General features: G+C 46.9%; 1 protein-coding gene across 2 annotated transcripts; it reads right to left on the bottom strand.

Moving 5' to 3' along the window:
• Nucleotides 1–11,570: 11,570 nt before the first annotated feature.
• CHMP2A (charged multivesicular body protein 2A) lies at nt 11,571–21,110 on the bottom strand. 2 transcript variants are annotated; one of them, XM_081165513.1, is made up of 6 exons: nt 20,955–21,110; nt 16,966–17,154; nt 16,711–16,890; nt 15,780–15,910; nt 14,582–14,643; nt 11,571–12,300 (listed from the first exon to the last, which is right to left on the bottom strand). In XM_081165513.1, exons 2-6 carry the CDS (start codon nt 17,131–17,133, stop codon nt 12,176–12,178), a joined length of 666 nt encoding a protein of 221 aa, XP_081021639.1. In that variant the 5' UTR covers nt 17,134–17,154; nt 20,955–21,110; the 3' UTR covers nt 11,571–12,175. The 2 variants fall into 2 exon arrangements, with proteins under 2 accessions (XP_081021639.1, XP_081021640.1); XM_081165514.1 differs by lacking the exon at nt 20,955–21,110 and adding an exon at nt 17,943–18,056.
• Nucleotides 21,111–22,132: the final 1,022 nt, after the last annotated feature.

Below are 22,132 nucleotides of genomic sequence, written 5' to 3'. Positions count from 1 at the left end.
GAGGGGGGGTTATTGAGGGGAAAGAGACACGGCACACTTGCCAAGGTCAGCAAAGGGGCAGGACAAGGAATGGCAGCATATGTCTCCAAATATCAGTAGCTGGGGGTCACGGGTGGGGAGAGGGCTGCTGAGCTCAAGTCCTGATTGCAGGCTTCCCATAGGCATCTGGGCTGGCCGGAAGCTGGTCTAGATGAGCCATGGGCCTGATCCAACAGCGCTCTTCATACGTACAAGTCATGACTCGCATCCAATGTGTGCTCAGATACCTAGAGAAGTTGTGGGGTCCCCGTCATTGAACCTTGTCGAGGAAAGCCGGAGCAGTGATGTGTCTGCTTACAAACTGCCAAGACAGAAGATACAGGTTTACATAACACATGCACAGCTCAATGTATATCTACAGGTGCAAAATTTAGAAATAATATAGTAATTCAAATAGAAATGCAGTATTATGTCACCAGTGCTATTTTTCTAGAAAAAGAGGTGCCAGAACTCACCATGAACACCTCCTCCCTTGTTCTCTTATTATGGCAATGGCACCCACCTGAAAGGTGCTGGAACTGAGTTTCAGCGAGTTCCAGCAGAAAAAAAGGTTTGTGGCAAGAGGACTGATGGCCTTTCAAATAGAGGACTGTCCTCTGTAAAGTAGGACACATGGCCTGGTCTAGCGAGCAACCTGTCTCAAGCTGTGGGCCTAGAGCAGCTGTGGTCAAGAGAAAGAGAGCACTGTATAAATATCAATGTTTGTTATTGTGATGTTGGTGCCGACAAGGCTGACAGGTCTTGACTATACAGTCGTACCTTGGAAGTCGAACAGAATCCATTCTGGAAGTTCGTTTGACTTCCAAAACATTCAGAAACCAAAGCACGGCTTCCAATTGGCTGCAGGAAGCTCCTGCAGCCAATCAGAAGTCACGGAAGCCCTGTCGGACATTTGGGTTCCAAAGAACATTTGCAAACCAGAACACTCACTTCTGGGTTTGCAGAGTTCTGGAGCCAAAACATCCGAGTACCAAGGCATTTGGGATCCAAGGTATGACTGTATTGGCTTGGGGAAGTCCTATCAACTTGATCTATCCTACAGATAGATTGAAGCAAAGCTTTTGCTGACTAAAAGGCAAAAGAGAACCTTAAAATGCATTTTTTTTAACTACTCAGTTTTAGGATTTTTGACGATGATGGTGATAATAGTTCAGTCATTAATAATAATAAATAATCTCTTGTCATTTGAAATTAAGTTGAGATCTTACTACTTAAAATCTCTTTGTAGGTAGGTTTCAGTTTAAGTTTATCAGTTATGCTAAGGGGGAGACAGGAAAGATCTCTGATCACTGTGCAGGATTTGGGCCAAATTTAATCCAAGTTGAATGAGTTTGGGGTTTTTTTAATGAAGAATCATAGAACTGTAGAGTTGGAAGGGACCAAAAGAGCATATACCAAATATCTTACTTTTGACATATTGGGATTGCAGTGTTAAAAACTGCAGGTGCTGAATCTTTTAAATCTATGAACACTTAAAATTGTACTTTGCAAAGAAAAAGAAAGAAAGAAAGAAAGAAAGAAAGAAAGAAAGAAAGAAAGAAAGAAAGAAAGAACTCTGCACTGTATGTTTGCATGCTCAGTCCTGTTAATCAATGGACCTGATGGGAGACGACAGGCAAAGGCAGCCGGCCAGATCCTCCTATCTCTACGCAGCAAACGTCTCCAATGGCTGGCACCTGCACAACCACGTGGATCCCAACTAATCCACTGCCAGCAGCACATCCCTGACCCACATTGGGCTCTTCCTGCTGCGTTTCCCTGGCAACAGGCCCTGCGTGGAACTGTGGGATTGGTGTGATGGTCTGTGATAACTCCCTGTGTGCCAGCACACTGCTCAGCAGAGGAAGCTTTCCCCTATCTCCTTATCGGAAGAAGAGTCAGTGGTTGATTTGCTGCCTGCTAATGCCACTGTTCAGTGAACAGAGCCAGGTGTGGGGCGGACGGCAGGGAGGGGGTAGAGTTCTGCTGAATATTTCACCAACCATCCTACAAGTTGTTCTGCATCTTTTGGCACTCTTAAATACGCCCAGCGCTTTAAAGTAGCTTCTAAGTTTTCCCTCGCCCACCATTTCCTGCCAAAACACAAAGGGGGCCAGGCGGCAGGTCTAACAAGCACATAGCGCCCTATGGGGCAACACACCTCCATTTTCTACACTAACTCCAGAACGTCCAAAATGGAGAAGGATGTTATGGCATGGCAACCAGAGAGGCAGGGAGCAGGAGAGAAGCTGACTCAGCACAGGCTTCATTAGGACCAAACAGAGTGGACAGCCATGCGGCAATAATGTGGCTTGTCTAGCCCCGCGCAAGTAACCCTTTACTTGCCGCAGTGTCCCTGTACACACTTCTGCTCACACAATTTTAAAACAATGAAGAAAGCTCCTTCGTCCGAATTAAACACACACAAAATTGACCATTGTTAGTTCCATGCAATTTGAACCAGGAGGGACTGACAAAACTCGGAGGTTAGAGAACAAACACACTTGGCCATTCCTTGTTAGCTTATGCCATGTCTGTGCTAGCCTCAACGTAATGGGATAAATAGAACGTGAAGTGTTTTGTGTGTGCTGTTAAGGCCTGCAAAGCATTCTCCTGCAGTCTATCTAAAACTGCTGTGTAGGAGCTGCCAGTCAATACATCAAACCAAGCAGATGTAGAAAGTCTTTGGGATGCAAGTCAAGGTGGGCAGAAGATAGCAAACCAAACCTTGACCTAACAAGGGGCTAACAGTCCTCAAGGGGCTATTAGAATCAATGGTATATCTCCTTTGTTTTTTGTTTTGTTTTTAAAATAATTTTTACTTGGTTTTACAAATTTATTCACATTCAAAATCACAAATAGTAAAAATTACACAAGATTCTTCCGAATCTCTAGACTTCCCTCGTCCCCTCCATTGGTTCTTTAGTTAACTTTTTCAACTGCATATTATAAATCACTCTAGTTTTTCAGGTTTCCATTGTGTCCAAAGTCTATGTAACATTACAAGAGTTATTTAAGACCTGCTAAAGAGTTCAAGTGTTTACAGTGGCCTCTCAAGTATAATATAAATTTTCCCCGATTCTTTGTTGACGTTCTGATCCTCCTGGTTTCTGATTTTCCCAGTCATTTTTGCCATCTCTGCATAGTCCAACAGCTCATTCTGCCATTCCACTCTGGTAGGGACCTTGTCGTATTTCCATCTCTGGACAACCAACATCCTTGCAGCTGTTGTTGCAGTCTTAAACAGTCTTTTCTGATCCTTCGGTATCTCTGCATCTAATGGTATATCTCCTTTGTGCTCAGTTAGGTGTTAGAATCCCTGAACTATATCAATGAAGATACAAACTTGCATAAATAGCTTACCCCAGAGTATGGCTTTTGGAATACAGGAGATACCGTATTTTTCGCTCTGTAAGATGCACCAGACCACAAGACGCACCTAGTTTTTGGAGGAAAACAAGAAAAAAAATATTCTGACTCTCAGAAGCCAGAACAGGAAGAGGGATCGCTGCGCAGTGAAAACAGGAATCCCTCTTGCTGTTCTGGCTTCTGTGATAGCTGCGCAGCCTGCATTCACTCCATAAGAAGCACACACATTTCCCCTTACTTTTTAGGAGGGAAAAAGTGAGTCTTATAGAGCAAAAAATACGGTAATTAACTCCACCCACACCAGCATTTTGCATCCAGCTCGGGCCCCTCCAAGACACCATTTTGCACCTGGCTCTGACTGGTGGACCTCACAGTAATAATAATAAGTACTTGTACCCCACCCATCCAGCTGGGTTGTGCCAGCCACTCTGGAAGTTCCTGCAAACCTTACATCTGTCTGCGCCTGATATGAGCTACACAGGGATGAGCATGGCTGGATTAACCCCACCTTCTTTAGAAACACATGCCAAGAAGTTAACATAGGGTTCCTGGGGACAGTCCCCAGATTTGCAAATCTGTCCCCGGACAAATTCCGTCCCCGGAATGTCCCCAGATTTGCAAATCTGTCCCTGGGAAACGTGGCAGTGGCAGCCTCAGTAGCCTGGAGTCAGCCTGGTAGCGCAGTTGGCTCTGGCTGGCTTCAGGAGCTGTTCACTGCTCACTGCTGCCACCACTTCCAAAGGGGAACTGGGGACGTGTAGTGGTACAAATCTCCTGCCCCCTTTCCCCTTTGTTTTTACTGATGGGGGAGGCTCGGGAGTTGCGGGCAGGCGGCCGTTGCCCAGGAGGGGTGCAAGGCACGCGGTTTCTCTGCTGGGCAAGGTGCAAAGCCCTTCTTTCACATCCTGTGAAACATAAATGTGCAGTGTTTTTTTTTAAACTGGGCAATGACGCGTCACCTGCCCATGACTCCCGAGCCTCCCCCAATCTCCTGTCCCCTTCCCCCTTTGTTTTGACAGATCGGGGGAGGCTCGGCAGCCGCAGGCAGGCAGCCATTGCCCAGTTTTTAAAAAACATTTATGTTTCACAGGGTGCGAAAGAAGGGCTTTGCGCCTTTATACAATTTGCATGTGTGCTTGGGCCCAGGGTCTGTTGCCTCACCATCCCCACTGCTGACTCCCTGTTGCTACTCAGCTTCAAAAAAAAAAGGGGGGGGTCCCCAGATTCATTGAAAAAATTCTGGTAACCATAAGTTAACATCCAAGAATGGTCCATACCTACCGGCTTCCAACAAAGGGACAAAGCTGTCGCCCTGAGGCTCTTTTTGTCTGGAATGTGCTCAGCTGTAGCAGACAGGAAAGGGGCCCAAGTGAGGAGGAATTTGAGCAACTGAACCAGGAAGAGAGAGGCAGAAACAGCAGTGAAGACTATTCTGATCTCAGTGGGATCCCTCTCCTATCAGGTCACAAAGGGCTGGATGCCCTCCATGCCAAGAGAGACAGTTACCATGGAGGTGCCATCATGGTCTCATTCTTAGCAGAATAATTCACTTAATATTCTCAATTCATGAGGTGGGGGTGTTCTTCCTTTACCTTTTATGAAAACCCGTCAAACTTTCAGGCCCTCCAAGTGTCCCTATTTTCCAGGGACAGTCCCGGATTTAGAAACACCATCCCGGTTTCTGATTTGATCCCGGAATGTCCCACTTTTACTTAGGATATCCCTATTTTCATTGGAGAAATGTTGGAGGGTATGGAGTTATTCGACCCCTGAGGCGTCTGAAGGCAATCCTGTATAGAGAAGTGTTTAATGTTTTATTGTGTTTTTATATATGTTGGAAGCTGCCCAGAGTGGCTGGGGCAACTCAGTAAGATATGTGGAGTATAAATAGTAAACTTATCATTATGGAATGGGGCATCCCTATTTTCATGGAGAAATGTTGGAGGGTATGCATTTTACTACTGAGAAGCCCCACTGAAGTTAAAGGGCCTTACTTACACCCAAGTGTACATCAGGATTGACCATAATTGACTTTTTGCTGCATGATGACCTCTCTCTTCTGTGGAGACTCAGTTGATTCAGCTGTGCAGGGAAGGCAGACATCAAAATCTGCAGAAGTCCAACAATCCCTAGAGGTGGGGGAAGCACGAAGGACAAAAACTCTAGAAAAGTGGTGCAGTTCAGGAATTCAGAGGAAACTCGGCTGATTAGTAAAGTTAGCGTTGTTGATACTTCTCATGTGATGTAAATGGGTGGAGATGGAATGGTTTATTGAATGAATGGACTTTAAACCAGTTAGGCTTGCTGAAAGGCCACAGGAGTCAAAGGAAGGGAACTCAGTAATAACCAGAAATTCAAGTACAGTATCTTATTTTGGAACTTAAAGGAAATCTGTCATTTCGAAGATGCTGAGGAAAATATTTCTGGATAAGGTCTGAAACTTATAATAAAAGTAATAGTTCATTGTTAAAGTACGCTAAACTTAGTCCCTTTCTTAGTTAACTGTGATACAGCCCCCCCCCCCATTTACGCAGGCATTGCATTTTGGGTTATCACACGATGGCCGAGTGTGCATAAGCCCATTATGCCCGTTCTGACCTTTTCCAGCCACTTACTGGTTGCTGTGATGCGCACGTGCGCAATCAGTTGGACGCACATAAATTGGTTGTACATAAGCCAATCGGAAACCTCTATAAATATACATTTGTGTTGTAAATAAGGTTCTTTCCAAGAGAACCTCCCTGGCTTTGAGGCCAGGAATAATCCTTAACATTTCAGCAGAGCTTTTTCTACTGGGGAAAAACCTCATAAAAATAACTTCGGTTGAGTGTCTTTATGGAGAGGCACAACTATTTTAATAATATTTTGAAACACGTTTTTTATCACTGTGCAAGTGCATTGTGTTTTTATCTGTGTTATACTCTTGTCACTGGCCATTATGGAAATATTATTTGATAATTTGAAGCAAGTGTTCTTATAAAGACCTTCCCTCGAGTCTTTTTGATTCAAAAATATTCTGTCAGTGTCACTTCTGCCAGAACCCAGTGAAGCTCAGGCAGGTCTACTTCCTCCATGAGATATCTTGCATTGTCTAGTAACACCCAGACTCTTTCTTGCAAGCGGCTTACCTTGCATGCTGCTTTCTTAGGGTCACTAGTTCAGAGGCATCAAGAACAACCAACCTGTGGATGGGTCCACCCTCAAAAGCAGACACTACGTGAGCTAAATGAGATGTAAGCTTGATGTACTTATGTACTTACAAGACAGTGTGACCTCAAGCTACTACAACTGAAATACTACAACACCTAAGGCGTAGACGAGTCGAAGAAAGGGAAACTAGCCTTTCCTAATCACTTTAGCTCCCAAAGGTACTGAACTGACCTAGGTCTCTAAAATTCCCAATTGGTGCCACGGAGAGCTCCACCAAACTTGCAATTCTTCTCCCTGCCGTCAAAAGCTTCACCTGCTAAGTTTCTGAGAGTGTACCAGAACAGGGGCCAGGGCAAACAGGCAGCAATTCTCTTGGCATTTAATGAGAGCTGGCTCCGAATAGATCTGCAGGCTCCAGCAGGTCCTTTCCCTATGCTTATCTCAGGAGCGACCCTCCCTCTGCCAGCTTTGCTGCTGCTATCTCTGGCCCGCAGGCCTAACCGCCAGCACTTGGGTCTCTTGGTTGGAGGGTGGTAGGTAGTAGCTGCAAGCAGTTTGCATCCTTTTGAGGCTACCACCTATCTGGGAGGGCTTATTGCGCTTCCATTAACAACTGCATAGTATGTGTCTTTTTGTTGTTGTTGTTGTTTTTAAAGGAAGGAGAAAATAGGTGACACTTTGCCCAGCATTGCAGTTAGAAAAGAGTTCAGCTGCCTTATTTTGGCCAGCCATCCAGCTGATCAAAACACATAGTAGGAAAAACAGAAACAAAGACACCTTTAGCAAGGTCAGCAAGCATCAAGCAGGCAGCGAGTTTCTCCTGGCTATGGGTGGCCCTCTGCTACCACCTGGCGGCCAATCCATCTAAAGTTAATTGACACAAGGCACAAAATATGCAAGGTGAAAGTTACAAGTGAGGGGAAGGTGCTGTTGCTGCTCATCGAAAGCACTCAGATTATAATGGTAGCAAGGACAAGGTCCTGAATTCCTCGTGACCTCTATTTTTTAAATCTTCACTCCTGATCTATAGCCCAATTTGCTGATTGCATGAGGAAATGTTTATTGGCTTTCTCTTCAGACACCCAAGACCTTGTTATGGCAAAATGATGGTTGTTTCTTTTTTATCGCTTTTCAGGAGAAATCACATTATTGTTTAGCCCTTAGAACCTTGAAGGTGTCCTCTCTAGATGACCTGCTTATTGAACATGCACAAAGCTCACACAGGTTAGAACATGCCCAGTCATTCTTAGGCAATACTTCCGATTTGGTTACAGGGAGATTTACATGACAGGCATCCATCCCGTTTTTTGTGCTTGCTGCACGTTTATACACTACTTCCTGTTAACCATTCATTTGCCATGCACTCCCCCTCGCTATCCCAACCATAAGAAGACTGTTGTTTACATGGAGTTGTTGCACTAGGGCCAGGGCAATAGAGTGTTTTAATCCACTTTAATTGCACAAACCCAAATTTCTAGCATGTTTAAATGCACTTTGTTAAGCTAAATTCCTTCCACCACATTCCACTGGGTGGGTGGGTGCTTCCCATATGAGCTGCCAGGTTATGGTTTTTGAGGGTGCAAATGCCTGCCTTGGATCTATCCAGATAATAGGCTCACAAGCACATTATGGAGTAGTCCTGCAAACCTAGAATAAAAAAGGGTTGCCAAAGCACAACATCTAGGCACTGAACCACTCCAAGCTGCTGCAAGTGTGCATGCTTGTTTGGGGGTTTTTGCAAGTCAAAATCTTTACAGGGCAGGAAATGTAAAGGCTCTTCACTGTTTCCATTTACCTCCTGTAGCATTAAAGAAAAGGGAGGAGAGGCATGCAAGGAGCTGCTGGAGGCGTACCACTCGTGTCTGCGGGCGCTGGGCATGGCCCACCAAGATCTAGAAGCCAACCCCTTGGTAAGATATTGTCCTATACAGCGCAAACAGTTGAAATGAAGGGGTGGGTGCTGAATTCAAAAGGTACAGTGACAATAGCAATACTCTGGACTCAGCAGTAAACGGGATGCATTAACTGGAGCACCCTGAGACATAGGACTACCTGCCACCAAAGGAAGTCCCTGAGGTAGTGGTGGCTGTGGCTCTCCACTCCTAGCTCTTTTTCAAAAGTGGCCCTTCTGGGACATATAGTTGCGGACCAGGGATAATATGGCATAGATGAGAGGCAGTATGAGGAATGGGGAAGAATAACATATCAGCTCACCCTGGGGACTAGTACTGACACACACACCCTAAAGGGTGCCTGGGCATTTAATACAGGAGCCCCGGCTGGCAAAACCTTTAGCACATCAAAGCTTTTCCTCCCAAGATGACAAGATGGGAGAAGCTCCACGTGCTGGATTTCTGCTAGTCAGAGGAGCCTTGCCAAACAAGAGTGAGCAGCCATAGATCTAAGGCTAGGGGGAGGCTTGCAGTCAGCAATACTAAGGTAAAGGTAAAAGTTCAGGACCCCTGGACGGTTTAATCCAGTCAAACTTTATTATGGGGTTGCTGCGCTCATCTCGCTTCAGGCCAAGGAAGCCGGCGTTTCTCCAGACAGCTTTCTGGGTCATGTGGCCAGCATGACTAAACCACTTCTGGTGCAATGGAAGCCAGAGCACAAAGAAACGTCATTTCCCTTCCTGCTGCAGTGGTACCTATTTATCTACTTGCACTAGTATGCTTTCAAACTTCTGGGTAGGCAGGAGCAGGGACAGAGCAACGGGAGCTTACCCCGTTGCAGGGATTCGAACCGCCGACCTTCCGATCGGCCAGCCCAAGAGGCTCAGTAGTTTAGACCACAGCGCCACCTTGCTATATTCATTCTTCACGGAAATTGTGAAAGGTATAGAATAGGTAAGGGGCTGGGAAAAAGAGAGAAGCTGGAGACTGTAATGCCGAGGGGAGGAACGCCCAGCTCTATCACCCTATGGTTTCCCTTCCTTATTCTTACAGCCGCCAAGTCACTGAGGGACCTGCTTGACTGAGTCTTCCGGCTCCCGGAAACTCCGGGGCACTCAAGAAGCAAAGTTCCAGGGTGGAGACTGCGCAGAGCTGGAGGCGACGCTCCCTGGAGCCGCTGGAGCAAGGGCTCCCAAGTGCAATAAAGCCCTTTTATTTTACACAGGCTGGGCCTGCATTAGTTACCGAGTCCTTGCTCTTTAATCCACCCACATCAGGGTGCTCCCAGCCCACCTTGAAATCCCTGCCTCCCCCAGAAGGTTGTTGACCCTGCCTTTGCGGTATCTGCTTCGAATATGTATCATTTATATATAGCACCTTAAAAGAAAAGTTTGAAAAAGTGCTTTATGATCCTTTCTTGCCTCAAGTGCCCGGCTGAGCCAGCCCTGAAAGAGGTCCATTTCTACTTCTCCTCACTGCTGTCGCCACAACCAATCCTAGACATCACACATGCAGACAGAACTTTGCATCCGGATCTCAGAAAATATTTCAACTAAACTTCTGGGGCAAACCAGTAAAAAAACAAAAACAAGAAAAGGGGAACTGCCTCTGTGGACCGTGGTTCAACAGGCTTGATGTAGCCTGCAGGAGTTAAGTGCCCATATAATCAAAGAAAATGGGCAGCTCTTTTTCCAGTAAAATGTGGTGCAAATATTAGAAACTCAGTCCATCTCTAAGTTTCCTTTACTTTCCGGGGTTCTTTAATCCAGCCCCAACCAGCCAATTTAGCAAGGAAACATCAGGCACAATTGCATACGCTGATGCAACACAATAATGTGTTGACCTGGAAGGGGGTGTAAAAGGATATTTCACAGTGCACTCCCTCACCTTTGAAGGGATCGTTCTCTTGCCTGTATCCGGGCCACTCACTGTGGCCCAGTCTGGGAGGCAACTGAGCCCACATGGCTGCTTTGCACATCGATCTCAAGGATAGGAAGAGATCAGCTCCTTCCTCCACCTACAGCATGTTGCAAACATAACTTCTCTAGGGGCCACTGCGGCCTAGGATTGTGTAGGATTTGGGCATTCGTGTTTCAGGGTGTAAGACTTGCCCATGCAGATTCTTACATTTGTTGCTCAAGATACTAGCAACAGCCCTTCTACCAGTGTGGCACACAGATTTCAAAGCTGGGTTCGAACTCTTGCTTACTAGCAGAACTTATCGCACCTCAGAATCTGGATCCCATCACAGAACTCGCGAAGTCTGATTCACAAGGACATGAATAAATAAGTAGAAAGACGTAAGGCAGGTACACTACAAACACAAATCAGACAAGTTAGAAACCTGCCCCATCTGATCCAGACCCACACTCAGGATTGCTCCAAAAGCTTTGTGATGTCCAGGCTTTTCGTCTTAGTTGCCTCTTGCCAATTTTCATGTTTGCAGAATACTTTCCAGCCTCTCCAATTCGAAAGACAATCAGGGTGCCACAATATTCCAGTCACACCATAGCTGAAGTTGGTGGCACAGGGCCCTGCTAAACATTCAGGAGTGCTGCATTTCAACTCAAGTTGTCCATTCTGAGAATTTCAAGGTGATGGGCAGGCTGGGTAGAGTGGAACTTGGCGGCTGCTCCACAACCAGCGCCTGTGGTCATGTTTAAGAGGCAAGCAAACATAGTCAACACACTAAACCAGGGGCAAGGAACCTTTCGCCTTCCAGATGTTGCCAAACTCTAACTCCCGTTATCCCAGCCACTGGCCCTCCTTGCTAGGGCTGATGGGAGCTGTGGCTCAACAACACCTGGAGGGCCAAAACTCTCTACGCCTGCACCTAAAGCCTACAATAATCCCCTGCATGCAACACCTATGTACCCTTCTCCAAAAGTCATGGGTTGTGTCAGAAAGCCAGATACACACCAACAGAAGTGCCAAGACCAGGCATAGGCAAACTCGGCCCTCCAGATGTTTTGGGACTACAACTCCCACCATCCTTAGCTAATAGGACCGGTGGCCAGGGATGATGGGAATTGTAGTCTCAAAACATCTGGAGGGCCGAGTTTGCCTATGCCTGACCGAGACTATTGGGCCTCCCAGCTCTGACACTCCACCATGGGAGCAAGAGCAGACGCCACAGGAACGTTCAATACAAATCTACAACCTTTATTACAAGAGACAGACAGACGCAATGGCAACGCCCACCTGACGCCAGGGAGCAGGGCTGTATATAAAGCTTTTAAGCCAGGAAAAGTGCCGGAGTGTCTCTCTCCCCGTTCGCGGGAGCAGGAGGTTATCAGCCAAGGTGCTGCCTGGTGCTTCTCTTCTCGTCTCACCGTCACCACCAAGGGGGGGGATTATTATCAGGGTCTGGGCAGGGGTTACAGTAGGGGATGTCAAACACACTTTCCCCCACCATTCAGAAGAGAGCTCGCCCGAGTCTCCAAACCACGCAGGCTTGTGGAATGGAGGCACTGACAAGATACAGGAAAAAGAAAACCCTTTGCCTCCACGACCTTACCTAGTGATGCTTAAAGTCCTTTTTTTAAAAAAAAAAAAGGAAAGGGAGGGGGAGCAAGAGCACTACACAGCTCCATGGAACCCTTTCCCACCCCTCATGCTGCCCACAGCCACACCCCTCAGGAGCCCGTGACGCCCTGCTCCCTGCCGCAGCAGAAGTCATCCCAACGCCAGGAGGGTTTCAAAGAGCCAGGCGATGGCAGAGGGAGGAGAGCCAAGCTCCATGCCCGCTAGTCCCGCCGCAGGTTCTTGAGGCGCTCCTCCAGGTCGGCATCTGCATCGGCAAGAGCTGCAGAGGAGGCTTCGGCTTTCTTCCCTGCCGCCACGCTCAGAGAACCGCCGGTCGAAGGCAAGTCTGGAAGGGAGAAGAGGAAAGTCTGAGGTGGCAGAAGGGACGCCATTCCCCGCCCTTCCCCCAGTTCTCGCCACACCCTTAGCACTCACCCCATACCCAGTAAGGACCCTGGGCACTGGGTAGAACTACCGTATTTTTCGTCCTATAAGGCGCACCGGCCCATAGGACGCACCTCATTTTGGGGGGGGGGGGAAATGAATTTTAAAAAATTATTTCCCCCCCCCCCAGCCCTGGCTGCCGCCCCAAGCCTTGCGCTCACCTGCCCGAAGCAGGGGGAGCCCTCCGGAGGGCTCCCCGTGCTTCGGGCGACAGGCTGCCGCCCCAAGCCTCGCGCACCCAGCGGGACCTCCTGCCGGGCGCGGGAGGCTTGCAGACACTCGGCCGAAGCAGGGGGAGCCCTCCAGAGGGCTCCCCGTGCTTCGGGCGACAGGCTGCCGCCCCAAGCCTCGCGCACCCGGCGGGACCTCCTGCCGGGCGCGCGAGGCTTGCAGACACTCGCCCGAAGCAGGGGGAGCCCTCCGGAGGGCTCCTGTGCTTCGGGTGACAGGCTGCCGCCCCAAGCCTCGCGCACCCGGTGGGACCTCCTGCCGGGCGCGCGAGGCTTGCAGACACTCGGCCAAAGCAGGGGGAGCCCTCCGGAGGGCTCCCCGTGCTTTGGGCGACAGGCTGCCGCCCCAAGCCTCGCGCACCCGGCGGGACCTCCTGCCGGGCGTGCAAGGCTTGCAGACACTCACCCAAAGCAGGGGGAGCCCTCCGGAGGGCTACCGGCTGCCGCCCCAAGCCTCGCGCACCCGGTGGGACCTCCTGCCGGGCGCGCGAGGCTTGCAGACACTCGCGGGGGCTGCAGGCTGCTGCCCGCAAGCCTTGTGAGCCCGCGGGTACTCCCACCGGGCTTGCAAGGCTTGCGGATAGCTTCCTGAAGCCTGGAGAGCGAGAGGGGTCGGTGCGCACCAATGCCTCTCGCTCTCCAGGCTTCAGCGAAAGCCTGCATTCGCCCCATAGGATGCACACACATTTCCCCTTCATTTTTGGAGGGGGAAAAGTGCGTCCTATGGGGCGAAAAATACGGTACATATGCATGCAAGAGATGTAGGTCACAACCACTCCATACATTACCTCTTCTACCACTTTAACAATCATGGCTTCCTCCAAAGGATCCTAAGATAAGAACTGTAGTTCATAAAAGTATGGAGAGTTGTCAGGGCAACCTTAAACTACAGTTCCCAGGATTCATTGGGGGAAGCCATGACCGCTAAGGTAGTATAAGTGGCTGTGAATTTATGGTGCGGCTCAACAACACCTGGAGGGTGTTAAAGACTCTTAAGTCTCTAACCTAACTTCTTTCATTTCTAATGTACATTGTTTCATTTCCTTACTATGTTTCAGTCTGTGTCCCTTCTGGGTTCTACATCACTAACAGGGTGTTTTTAAGCCAGGGATGGGGAACTTGCAGCCCTCTAGGTATTGCAGCCCTGTATATCAAGTTTTTAATGTGTGATGTTTTATTGTGTTTTTAATATTTTGTTGGGAGCTGCCCAAAGTGGCCAGAGCAACGAAGTCTGATGGGTGGCATATATATATAATAAAACTGTTGTTGTTGTTGAACTACAACACCCACCATCCCTGTATCTGGAGGGCAAGAGGTTACCCATCCATGCTTTAAGAGGTAAATAATGAGACTTGATATCTTACTGGGCTAAACAAGAGAAATTTCACAACAGTCCAGTTTCTGCTTGCTCAGACTTGGTATCCCTGCCTACCAGAACGTAAGCATGTGGGTCAAGTGGTGGCAGCAGACCTACTATTGAAAATTAAAAGCACCCCACAACTTCTGCAGTGCTGATCCTAACCCTGTTAGAAGCACTCTCTGACTCATCTGAACAAGAGCATCAGTGTGTGCGTTTCTCTCAAAATCAGGGATGCTGAGGCCCCTTCAAAGCCTTTTGCAACAAGGTCCATCAAGTCCAGCACTCTGTTCCCTACAGAAGGTAAGGCAAATTCTTGTAGAAGAGGAATGGGGAAAGTGTGGCCTTCCAGATGTTGTTGGACTCCAATGCCTAGCCTAGCCATCAAGGCATGAAGCTCCTCATCAAGGCATGAAGTTAAAAGGTCATTCCCCATTTTCCTAAACAGGACCACTCCACTCCTTCCCTCCTGCCAATGGGCCTGATCTTCCCTGTCTGGGAACTTCACTGGTCTGCAAGGGCAATGTGAGTTGTGGCCTCTTGCCTTTGCCAAACTGTTCCTTCCACTCCTGTGTTCACTATGCACAGATACTCACTGGATAGCTCATCCGTCAGCGTCAGACCTAACTCATCCAGCACCTGGGAGACAACAGCGTCGCTGTGAATGGAAGGGTAAGACAGCATGAGACCTCAAGATGCATCTGTGTCTACACATCCTGTTCTCCCTGCTCCCCTATCTGCCCCGCCCCCTGGAGCAACTGTTGGTAAAATTTTGGGTGAACTTATGTATTTTGTTTCATTGTGAACAGGGCTCCATTTGATTTGATTTGATTTGATTTGATTTGATTTGATTTTGTTGTGCTATGCACAGAGGTAGGAGGGATACAGCAGCTGGGATTGTGCTGCTCCCAACCACCCTCAAATGTCTTATCCGCAGTCTGCCCATGTCCCTTGCATTTGAGTATTGCTCAGCTACGCACACAAATATACAAGCATACAATAAATTTGTGTGTGCATGCACAGATGGGCAAAGAGTATATATTTCTCATGGATAATATCCCTATTGAGGTGCTTGCCCTTAAAGGATGATGTTGTAGAGAAGGAAGCAAGGGTGCAACCAGGGGTGCAACTCACCCCACCCTCCGTCGCATTCACAGTGGTGCTCCACAAGCTAGAGGATGACTGCTCTAGTACAGAGCCCTCTCTACTCATGCAGACACCTGATGCATTTCAGAACCTTGGAAAATCAGGGTTCTAGAACTCATAAGAAACCTACACAATAGAAAACAAGAGTTCTAGAATGCACAGCTTCTAGAATAGAAAACAGAGTTCTAGAATGCACAAAGTAAAGCAGTTGCTCTCTAACTGATGATGGCCAGAAATGAAACAGAGTGAGAAAGACAAGTAGACTCATCTCCACTTCCTTCTCCATTTGATTAACATGCCACAGATGATCTGAATGATCTCAAACTCATTCCGTTGTTCCCTTCAATGTTCACCATTCAGTGATGGTGGCAGCAGCAGCACCAATAACCTCTCTCTCAATTACCACATGCACACACCCTTTGCAAGAACCTCATCAAGAAATCAGAGTGGGCAAGCCCAGATTTCATAGAGGTTTAGCAGGAATACTGGTGTGGAAGCTGCTGCCTTCATGTGACCAAGGAGAAGCGTCATTCCAAAACCTAAGCTACCTACAGAAGTTAAGAGCTAAGCAGCAATGGGGACACAGAGGCGCCCACTCCCCACTGTCTTTGCTTATGGACCCATAACTATCCCCCATCGTATACACACCTTTCTTCTTCATCTTCTTCATCTCCCATGGCATCATCAATGGCATCATTCATCATCTCCTCCTTCATGTCCATGATCTCTGACTGTTTCTCAAACTCCATCATGATCTTCTGGATTTGCGGCAACTTGAGCTGAAAGAAACCCATGAAGCCTGTTATTACAGCATCCCAGAAAGAGACAGAGGGAGTTATCTGTCTTCCACACAGGTGGAAGCCATAGTAGGTTTAAGAACTTGTAGGAGCACAATCACATCACTAAATATGGAAAGCTGTCTTTCTTACCAATAAAGAGGCAGATTGAATTTTCATTTCTAAAGAAGCAATAATTAGAGACCACAGAACAAACAGTCCAGAACTCCTTACATCCAGTCTGGTGAATCCTCCCTTAGTGCAAGCAAGTCAACTGCTCCAGATGCTGTTGTTGTCTGGGAGAAGCTAAGGTCAAAACTAAGGAAAGAACAACTGTGCCCCATCTAGGTCATTAGTAACATCTTTTCCCATCCTTTGAAGATTCAGGGGCTTTTGAAAAAGGCCTTTCCACTTGTTTTCTGTTAGGCACCCACAGCCGATTCTCACCCTTGACATCCTCCCATCATGTGTCCACCAAGGGCACCCCATTTTAAGAAAGTCTGTCTTACTGCACATCCTGTTGCAAGAAACAGGGAGCTGTCTTTTCTCAGGCCAAACTATTTGTCCATATAGTCAAAAATTGTCTACTCTGTCAGCAGCTCCCAGGGGTCTCAGGAAGAGAGGCCTTTCCCATCCTCTGCTACCTGGGATCCTTTATGCTGGAAATACCAAAGATGGAACCTGGCACCTTCGGCATGCAAAGAAGGTGCTCCAGAACCAGGCTATGGCCCCTCAAGTGGACTTTCTCTCTCTCTCTCCTGGCACTGCAGACCCCTAGCTGGACTGGCTTGGAGACAACCCACCTGTCTGTTCATAGTAGCCATGGCTTTGGTGACACCTTTCATTGCTTGAGCCATGGAGTTGTTAGACTTGAGGGTCTGTATCTTGAGGGAAACTGCCTGGATATTAGCCCGCATCATGATGAACTTTTTGACGTAGCGCCTTGTCCTCACCAGGTCTTTCGCCATGATCTTCACTGCATCCTGGGGTTAGAGAAACAAGTTAGAGATGGAGATAAGGGTTGCCCTCCGATGGCACATCTGCACTTCCAAGCTCACCATCTGCCCCTGTTTAGCCATCTTCTTGATGTCAGCAATTATTTTCTTCTCTTGGGTTTCCAACTTCTGCCGTTCTCGGTCCAGCTCTCGCATGGCACGGTTCAGAGCCCGTTGGTTTTGCCGGAGCATCTCTTCCGGGGTTTTCCGGCGTCCAAACAGCATATCCATTGTGGCAGAAGATGAGTCAGCCTACAATTGTCAAGGCAGAGAGTCAGATGATGAGAGACTTGAGACAGATACATACATCTATCCTTTTTGGTAAGAGCGAAAGGGAACTCTGACCACTAGATGGCCACTAAAAAGAGGAATAATGGGTTACGAGGGGAACGACTACCCGAGCCTAATGATAAACATATTATACTGGGAACTGAGAAAAGCCCAGAGAGCGAGGGCTGAAAAATATATCTGACCATGAAAATATCGCAGAGAGAAAGCAAGCTATGGGTGATTTGACCTTACACCTTTCTGAAAGGAGCAAATACACTCCCCCCCCCCTTTTGTTTTGATCATGCTTTGCTAACAGGCTTGAGTCAACAGGGGCTTACTGACCCCTGTTTTTGACCCCTGTTTTTGACCCATTTCAGTTTTTGGTGCTGCTGTCATTTACTGCTTACCAATACTCAATATAATAACGACAAACACCTAAGCACCTGCTACGTAGTTTGATGTGGAATTATGTTTTAATTTTATAAGCCACTCAGACAAGACGTTGTCCTACAGGGTGACATCTTCCAATTAAAATAAAATAATAAATATCAGTTTGAATCAACCAATCATATTAACACTCTCCAAATCTCGCATCCCAGCACCAGCTATCTGCTGCTGTGCGCACATAATAGAAACTTCAGGAATTGAATGAAGGGGCGTGGAATGAAAGAATCAAAGAAACAGAATGTAACTTCTAGAAAGCAAGCAGAAAAACAAAAAGGGAACACTCTTCTAGGCATGAGCAGATGCCCAGTATCAGCCAGCCTTACCCGGTTCCAAAGCACAATCTGATGTTTTGAACAGCCACTGACCGCATACTGAACTTCTGGAGTAAAGCACAGGCATATTTTTGAGCAAACTTCTGTCTGCCATAGGCTGTAGACTACTAACTCAAGGTTAGTGGCAGAGCCCAAGACACAGCCTGTGTGACATCACAATGCTAGCATCACAATGCTGCAGTTAGCTGGGCCAGAGGCCCACCAAGCAATGTGAGGAAAAGGCTTCCTCAAACTCAGCCCTCCAGATGTTTTGAGACTACAATTCCCATCATTCCTGACCACTGGTCCTGCTAGCTAGGGATCATGGGAATTGTAGGCCAAAAACATCTCGAGGGCCGAGTTTGAGGAAGCCTGGTCTACAACAAATGTTCATAAATGCCACACACAAGATCCCTATGCCTACCCTTACAAAAGTCTATTGGTGGTAAATCCCATAACATGGTTCATGTACCAAGCATATCTAAGAAACCACTACCCTCTGACCTCCATGATTATCCAAAAGTTTATTTTGTAACCTGCAGCTAGTTACAAAATTTTGTTCCCTGAAGATTTACTGGTAGCTGAATCATGGTATATTTTGGTAGAAAGCTGTAAAATAACTTTAGTTGAGCAGAGTCTTAGCAAGGTTAAAATGTAGGGTGTCCTTTTAATGCGTTATTCAACTCTATTATTTTAACTGGCTACCACACACAACACAGCATGGCCCTCCATTGTGTCTCTTTGCCACTCTCTAGTATGACCAAGAGAGGTGTAAATCAAGGGGTGGAGCAAGGGAGGTAGGGGTTGGCTTCCTTGATGTCTACAGACACATGCCACAATCTGGGAAAGCCCGGGGCAAATTCGGCAGTAGAGATTTGGAGAGGAAAGGAAACGAGGTATCTCAGAGGCAAACTGTACACACAAAACACCCTCCTTTACTTCTTTCTCCCTTCTTTCTGTGTGTGACTTCTTTCTGTCAGTCTATTGTTACCTGCAGATCAGTGATACAAATCCAAAATGAATACATACCTAAACAGAATGATAGGGGCACAGGACTGATGCTGCCAAAGAGACAAGCCAGGCATGGAAGAGAGTCACTTGGCAACCAGCCTGGAGATCTCCATCTCTTTCATACTCATACAGAGCTTCTGCATTAGCATCACATTCATATAGACTGCATAACTAACAAAAATTAAATACCCTGTAAAGCATTTTTGGCTCTGAATGTGATTCTTCAATTATTAAAGGGGAGGGACAAGGAGATAAAGGTCTATTAATGCCTCTAATATAAAAATATAATGACTCTAATATAAAAATATAAAATGACCCTATTAATGACTCTAATATAAAAATATAAAAGAAAACCCATAAACAAGACCTGGAAGGCATTTTGAAGTATTTATGTTGAGCATATTACTGCTTCCACTTTCATGTAAATTTATACATTAATGTGTCTCCCATTCAAGGATCAAAAGCAACTAAACTTCCTTATAAAAGCTACCCAAGAGAGGATTCTCCCAGAATAGAAACAGAAGTGAAAAACAGACAATGATTTCGACAGGTATGAAACCTGGCCAAGGAGTTCCTGTCATTAAGCTCCACTGAGACCACCAACAAACTGACAGAACTCTGCTGTTCAGTATTTTATGCTGTCGGGTGGAGGGAGGTTGGTTGATACTAGGGGTGGAGGAACTCAGGTCTGAGGCCCAAATGTGGCCCCTAGGGCATCTCTAGCTGGCCCTAAGGACCATCACCAGGCCACAGCTCCTCCACAGCCACACATCCCTCTCCCAAGATCACAAATACCAACTTTCCTAGCCATATTTTACACCTTCCTTGACTGTTTTCACCTGACTGGAATGCGTCCTTGATCTCTGATAATGCCTCATGCTTGCCAAGATGAAGGACAGATAGGAGCATGTGTAGATAATAGCCTACTGTACAAAGGTAAACTTTACTTCTGTTGCTCTGACCAGTTTTGCCTCTAACCTCACCCATCACTGATTGCACAGAAGGGAATGTGCCCACCCCCCAGTCTGAAAAAGATTCTGCACCCTGATCCACACACTCTTTACTGTAATACCACACTTATTTGTTTGTTTGTTCATTTGTTTATTGCATTTATATGTTGTCTTTCTGCCATGGCACCCAAAACATACAATACCAAAAAAATAAATAAAAGGCTTATGGCAGACTATCTGACCACCACAACAGAGGGTGACAGCATCTACGAGATTTGACTGTAGGTTATCTAGAAAATCTACATTGTGAGGAAAACGATAAACTCCTGGCAAGGGAGGGAGAGGAGAGTAAAAAGGAAAAGGGCAGCACTGTAAAATAATTACTAAATGTCAACTCATGGGATAATGTGGTGAGATTTACCGGCCTGAAAGGAGGGGCATTTGCTAAATTTTACTTTGTATGACTCTGGGACAACCAGAAAAGTTATATCGAGGGCCTTCTCGGTAGTGGCGCCCACCCTGTGGAATACCCTCCCATCAGATGTCAATGAAATAAACAACTATCTGACATTTAAAAGGCATCTGAAGGCAGCCCTGTTTAGGGAAGTTTTTAATGACTGGTGTTTTAATGTGTTTTAATCTTTTGTTGGAAGCTGCCCAGAATGGCTGGGGAAACCCAGCAAGATAGGCAGGGGTATGTATGTATGTATGTATGTATGTATAAATAAATAAATAAATAAATAAATAAATAAAATAATAATAATTCCATCGTAAATCTCTCTCTCTCACACACACACACACACACACACATCATTACATATAATTGTACTATAATATACTATGTTAATACAACAGGAAATAAGCGAGGGTGGGGAAGAAGAGCCCCACATAAGGCACCCAATCCTCTCACTTAAATCCTAAATCCACCAGCTGCCCCACACCCGACACCATCAGCACAGCTTCCCTCTCCCCGAGCCCTGCGGGCTTTCTCAATCCCTCTCCCGGCAAAGGACAGGACAGCCCCTCCCCATAATAACCCAGAAAAAGGGAAGCAGCCCCTTACCCAACAGCGACAACAAAAGCAGTAGCAGCAGCCTCAGTCCCCTCCTTTCCAGTCCTTGTTATTTCTTCCCCTTCTTCTTCCGCCTTGGCCGAGTTTACGTCATAGGGCGGGGTTCTCGCGTCAGGATCACGCGGAGGGAGGGCGGAAGAGGAAGCCGGACAGCGGAGGAACCATAGACACAGAGGAAGCCGGACATTGGGGGAACCATAGACACCGAGGGAAGGGAACGGCTAGAGAGTCAAATACAGCCGACCGTTTTCTAATAGAGCCTGTTATCGCGCCAGAGTTAGAAAAGTGTAGAGAAGGCAATCTCACTATTTTCCTGTATCCTTTCCGGGTCCCCATCGAGAAACCACATTTAAATATGCCCCACATTTACTTATTTTTAGGGGGAGTGCGGCCGGAAGTGAGGATTGTCTATATGGCAGAACAATGGAACAATGTGGCGATAGCGCCACATGCAGGAATTCGTCCTCTTTCAGTTGGGGGGGGGGAATGTTTTTTAAAAATTAATCTCTGCATTGGTATCAATGAATAGCTTCGAGGCGAGGGGAATTTAATGTGGGTTTCTGTGTTTACTCGGAAATCCCCTGTTCAGATAATGAAAAAGGTCGATCTATTGTTCCCTCTCCCGTGTAGAGACCTCAGAATTGCCTCGTGGAAATGCTCGGGACAAGCGTCTAGGCTCTAGAGATTAAGAAAGGAAGATGTTTTACCGTGCAGAAACGTGCTTTGCAAGGGCGAGGGGTCTAAGACCCCCCCCCCAGCCTAGACGTTGTTGGACTTTAGTTCCCATCAGCCCTAGCCTGCATGGAGAATTCATGGCTCAGGGTGCCCCAACTCCCTGCATTATTATTATTTATCAAATGTGCATACCACCTGTCATCCACTGATCTCAGGGCAGTTCACAGCATAAAAAATACAAGATGAAAATGAAAAATTCATAAGAGCAACAAGAACAAAGCCAACCGCTTGAGATTAATCTGCTATAATAGCAGAGTCAAGATCCTGGTGGATGCAAGTGATTTTTTTTCTCCATAATGCTTTGCAAACAAGTCACAGTGAGCTACCCTCTGTTCCACCACCTCCTTCTGGTCAGGCTGTAAGAGGCCTTGCACTACCTGGGCAAGTTCTGATGGTATAGCGAGAATGCAATCTTCTTTGCTGCCTTCACTGCC

This window comes from Podarcis bocagei (genome assembly GCF_964188305.1).
Source record: "Podarcis bocagei genome assembly, chromosome: 13".
Classification (NCBI taxonomy): domain Eukaryota; kingdom Metazoa; phylum Chordata; class Lepidosauria; order Squamata; family Lacertidae; genus Podarcis; species Podarcis bocagei.
Note: the sequence above shows the minus strand (reverse complement) of the source record. Positions and strands in the feature narration are given on the sequence as shown.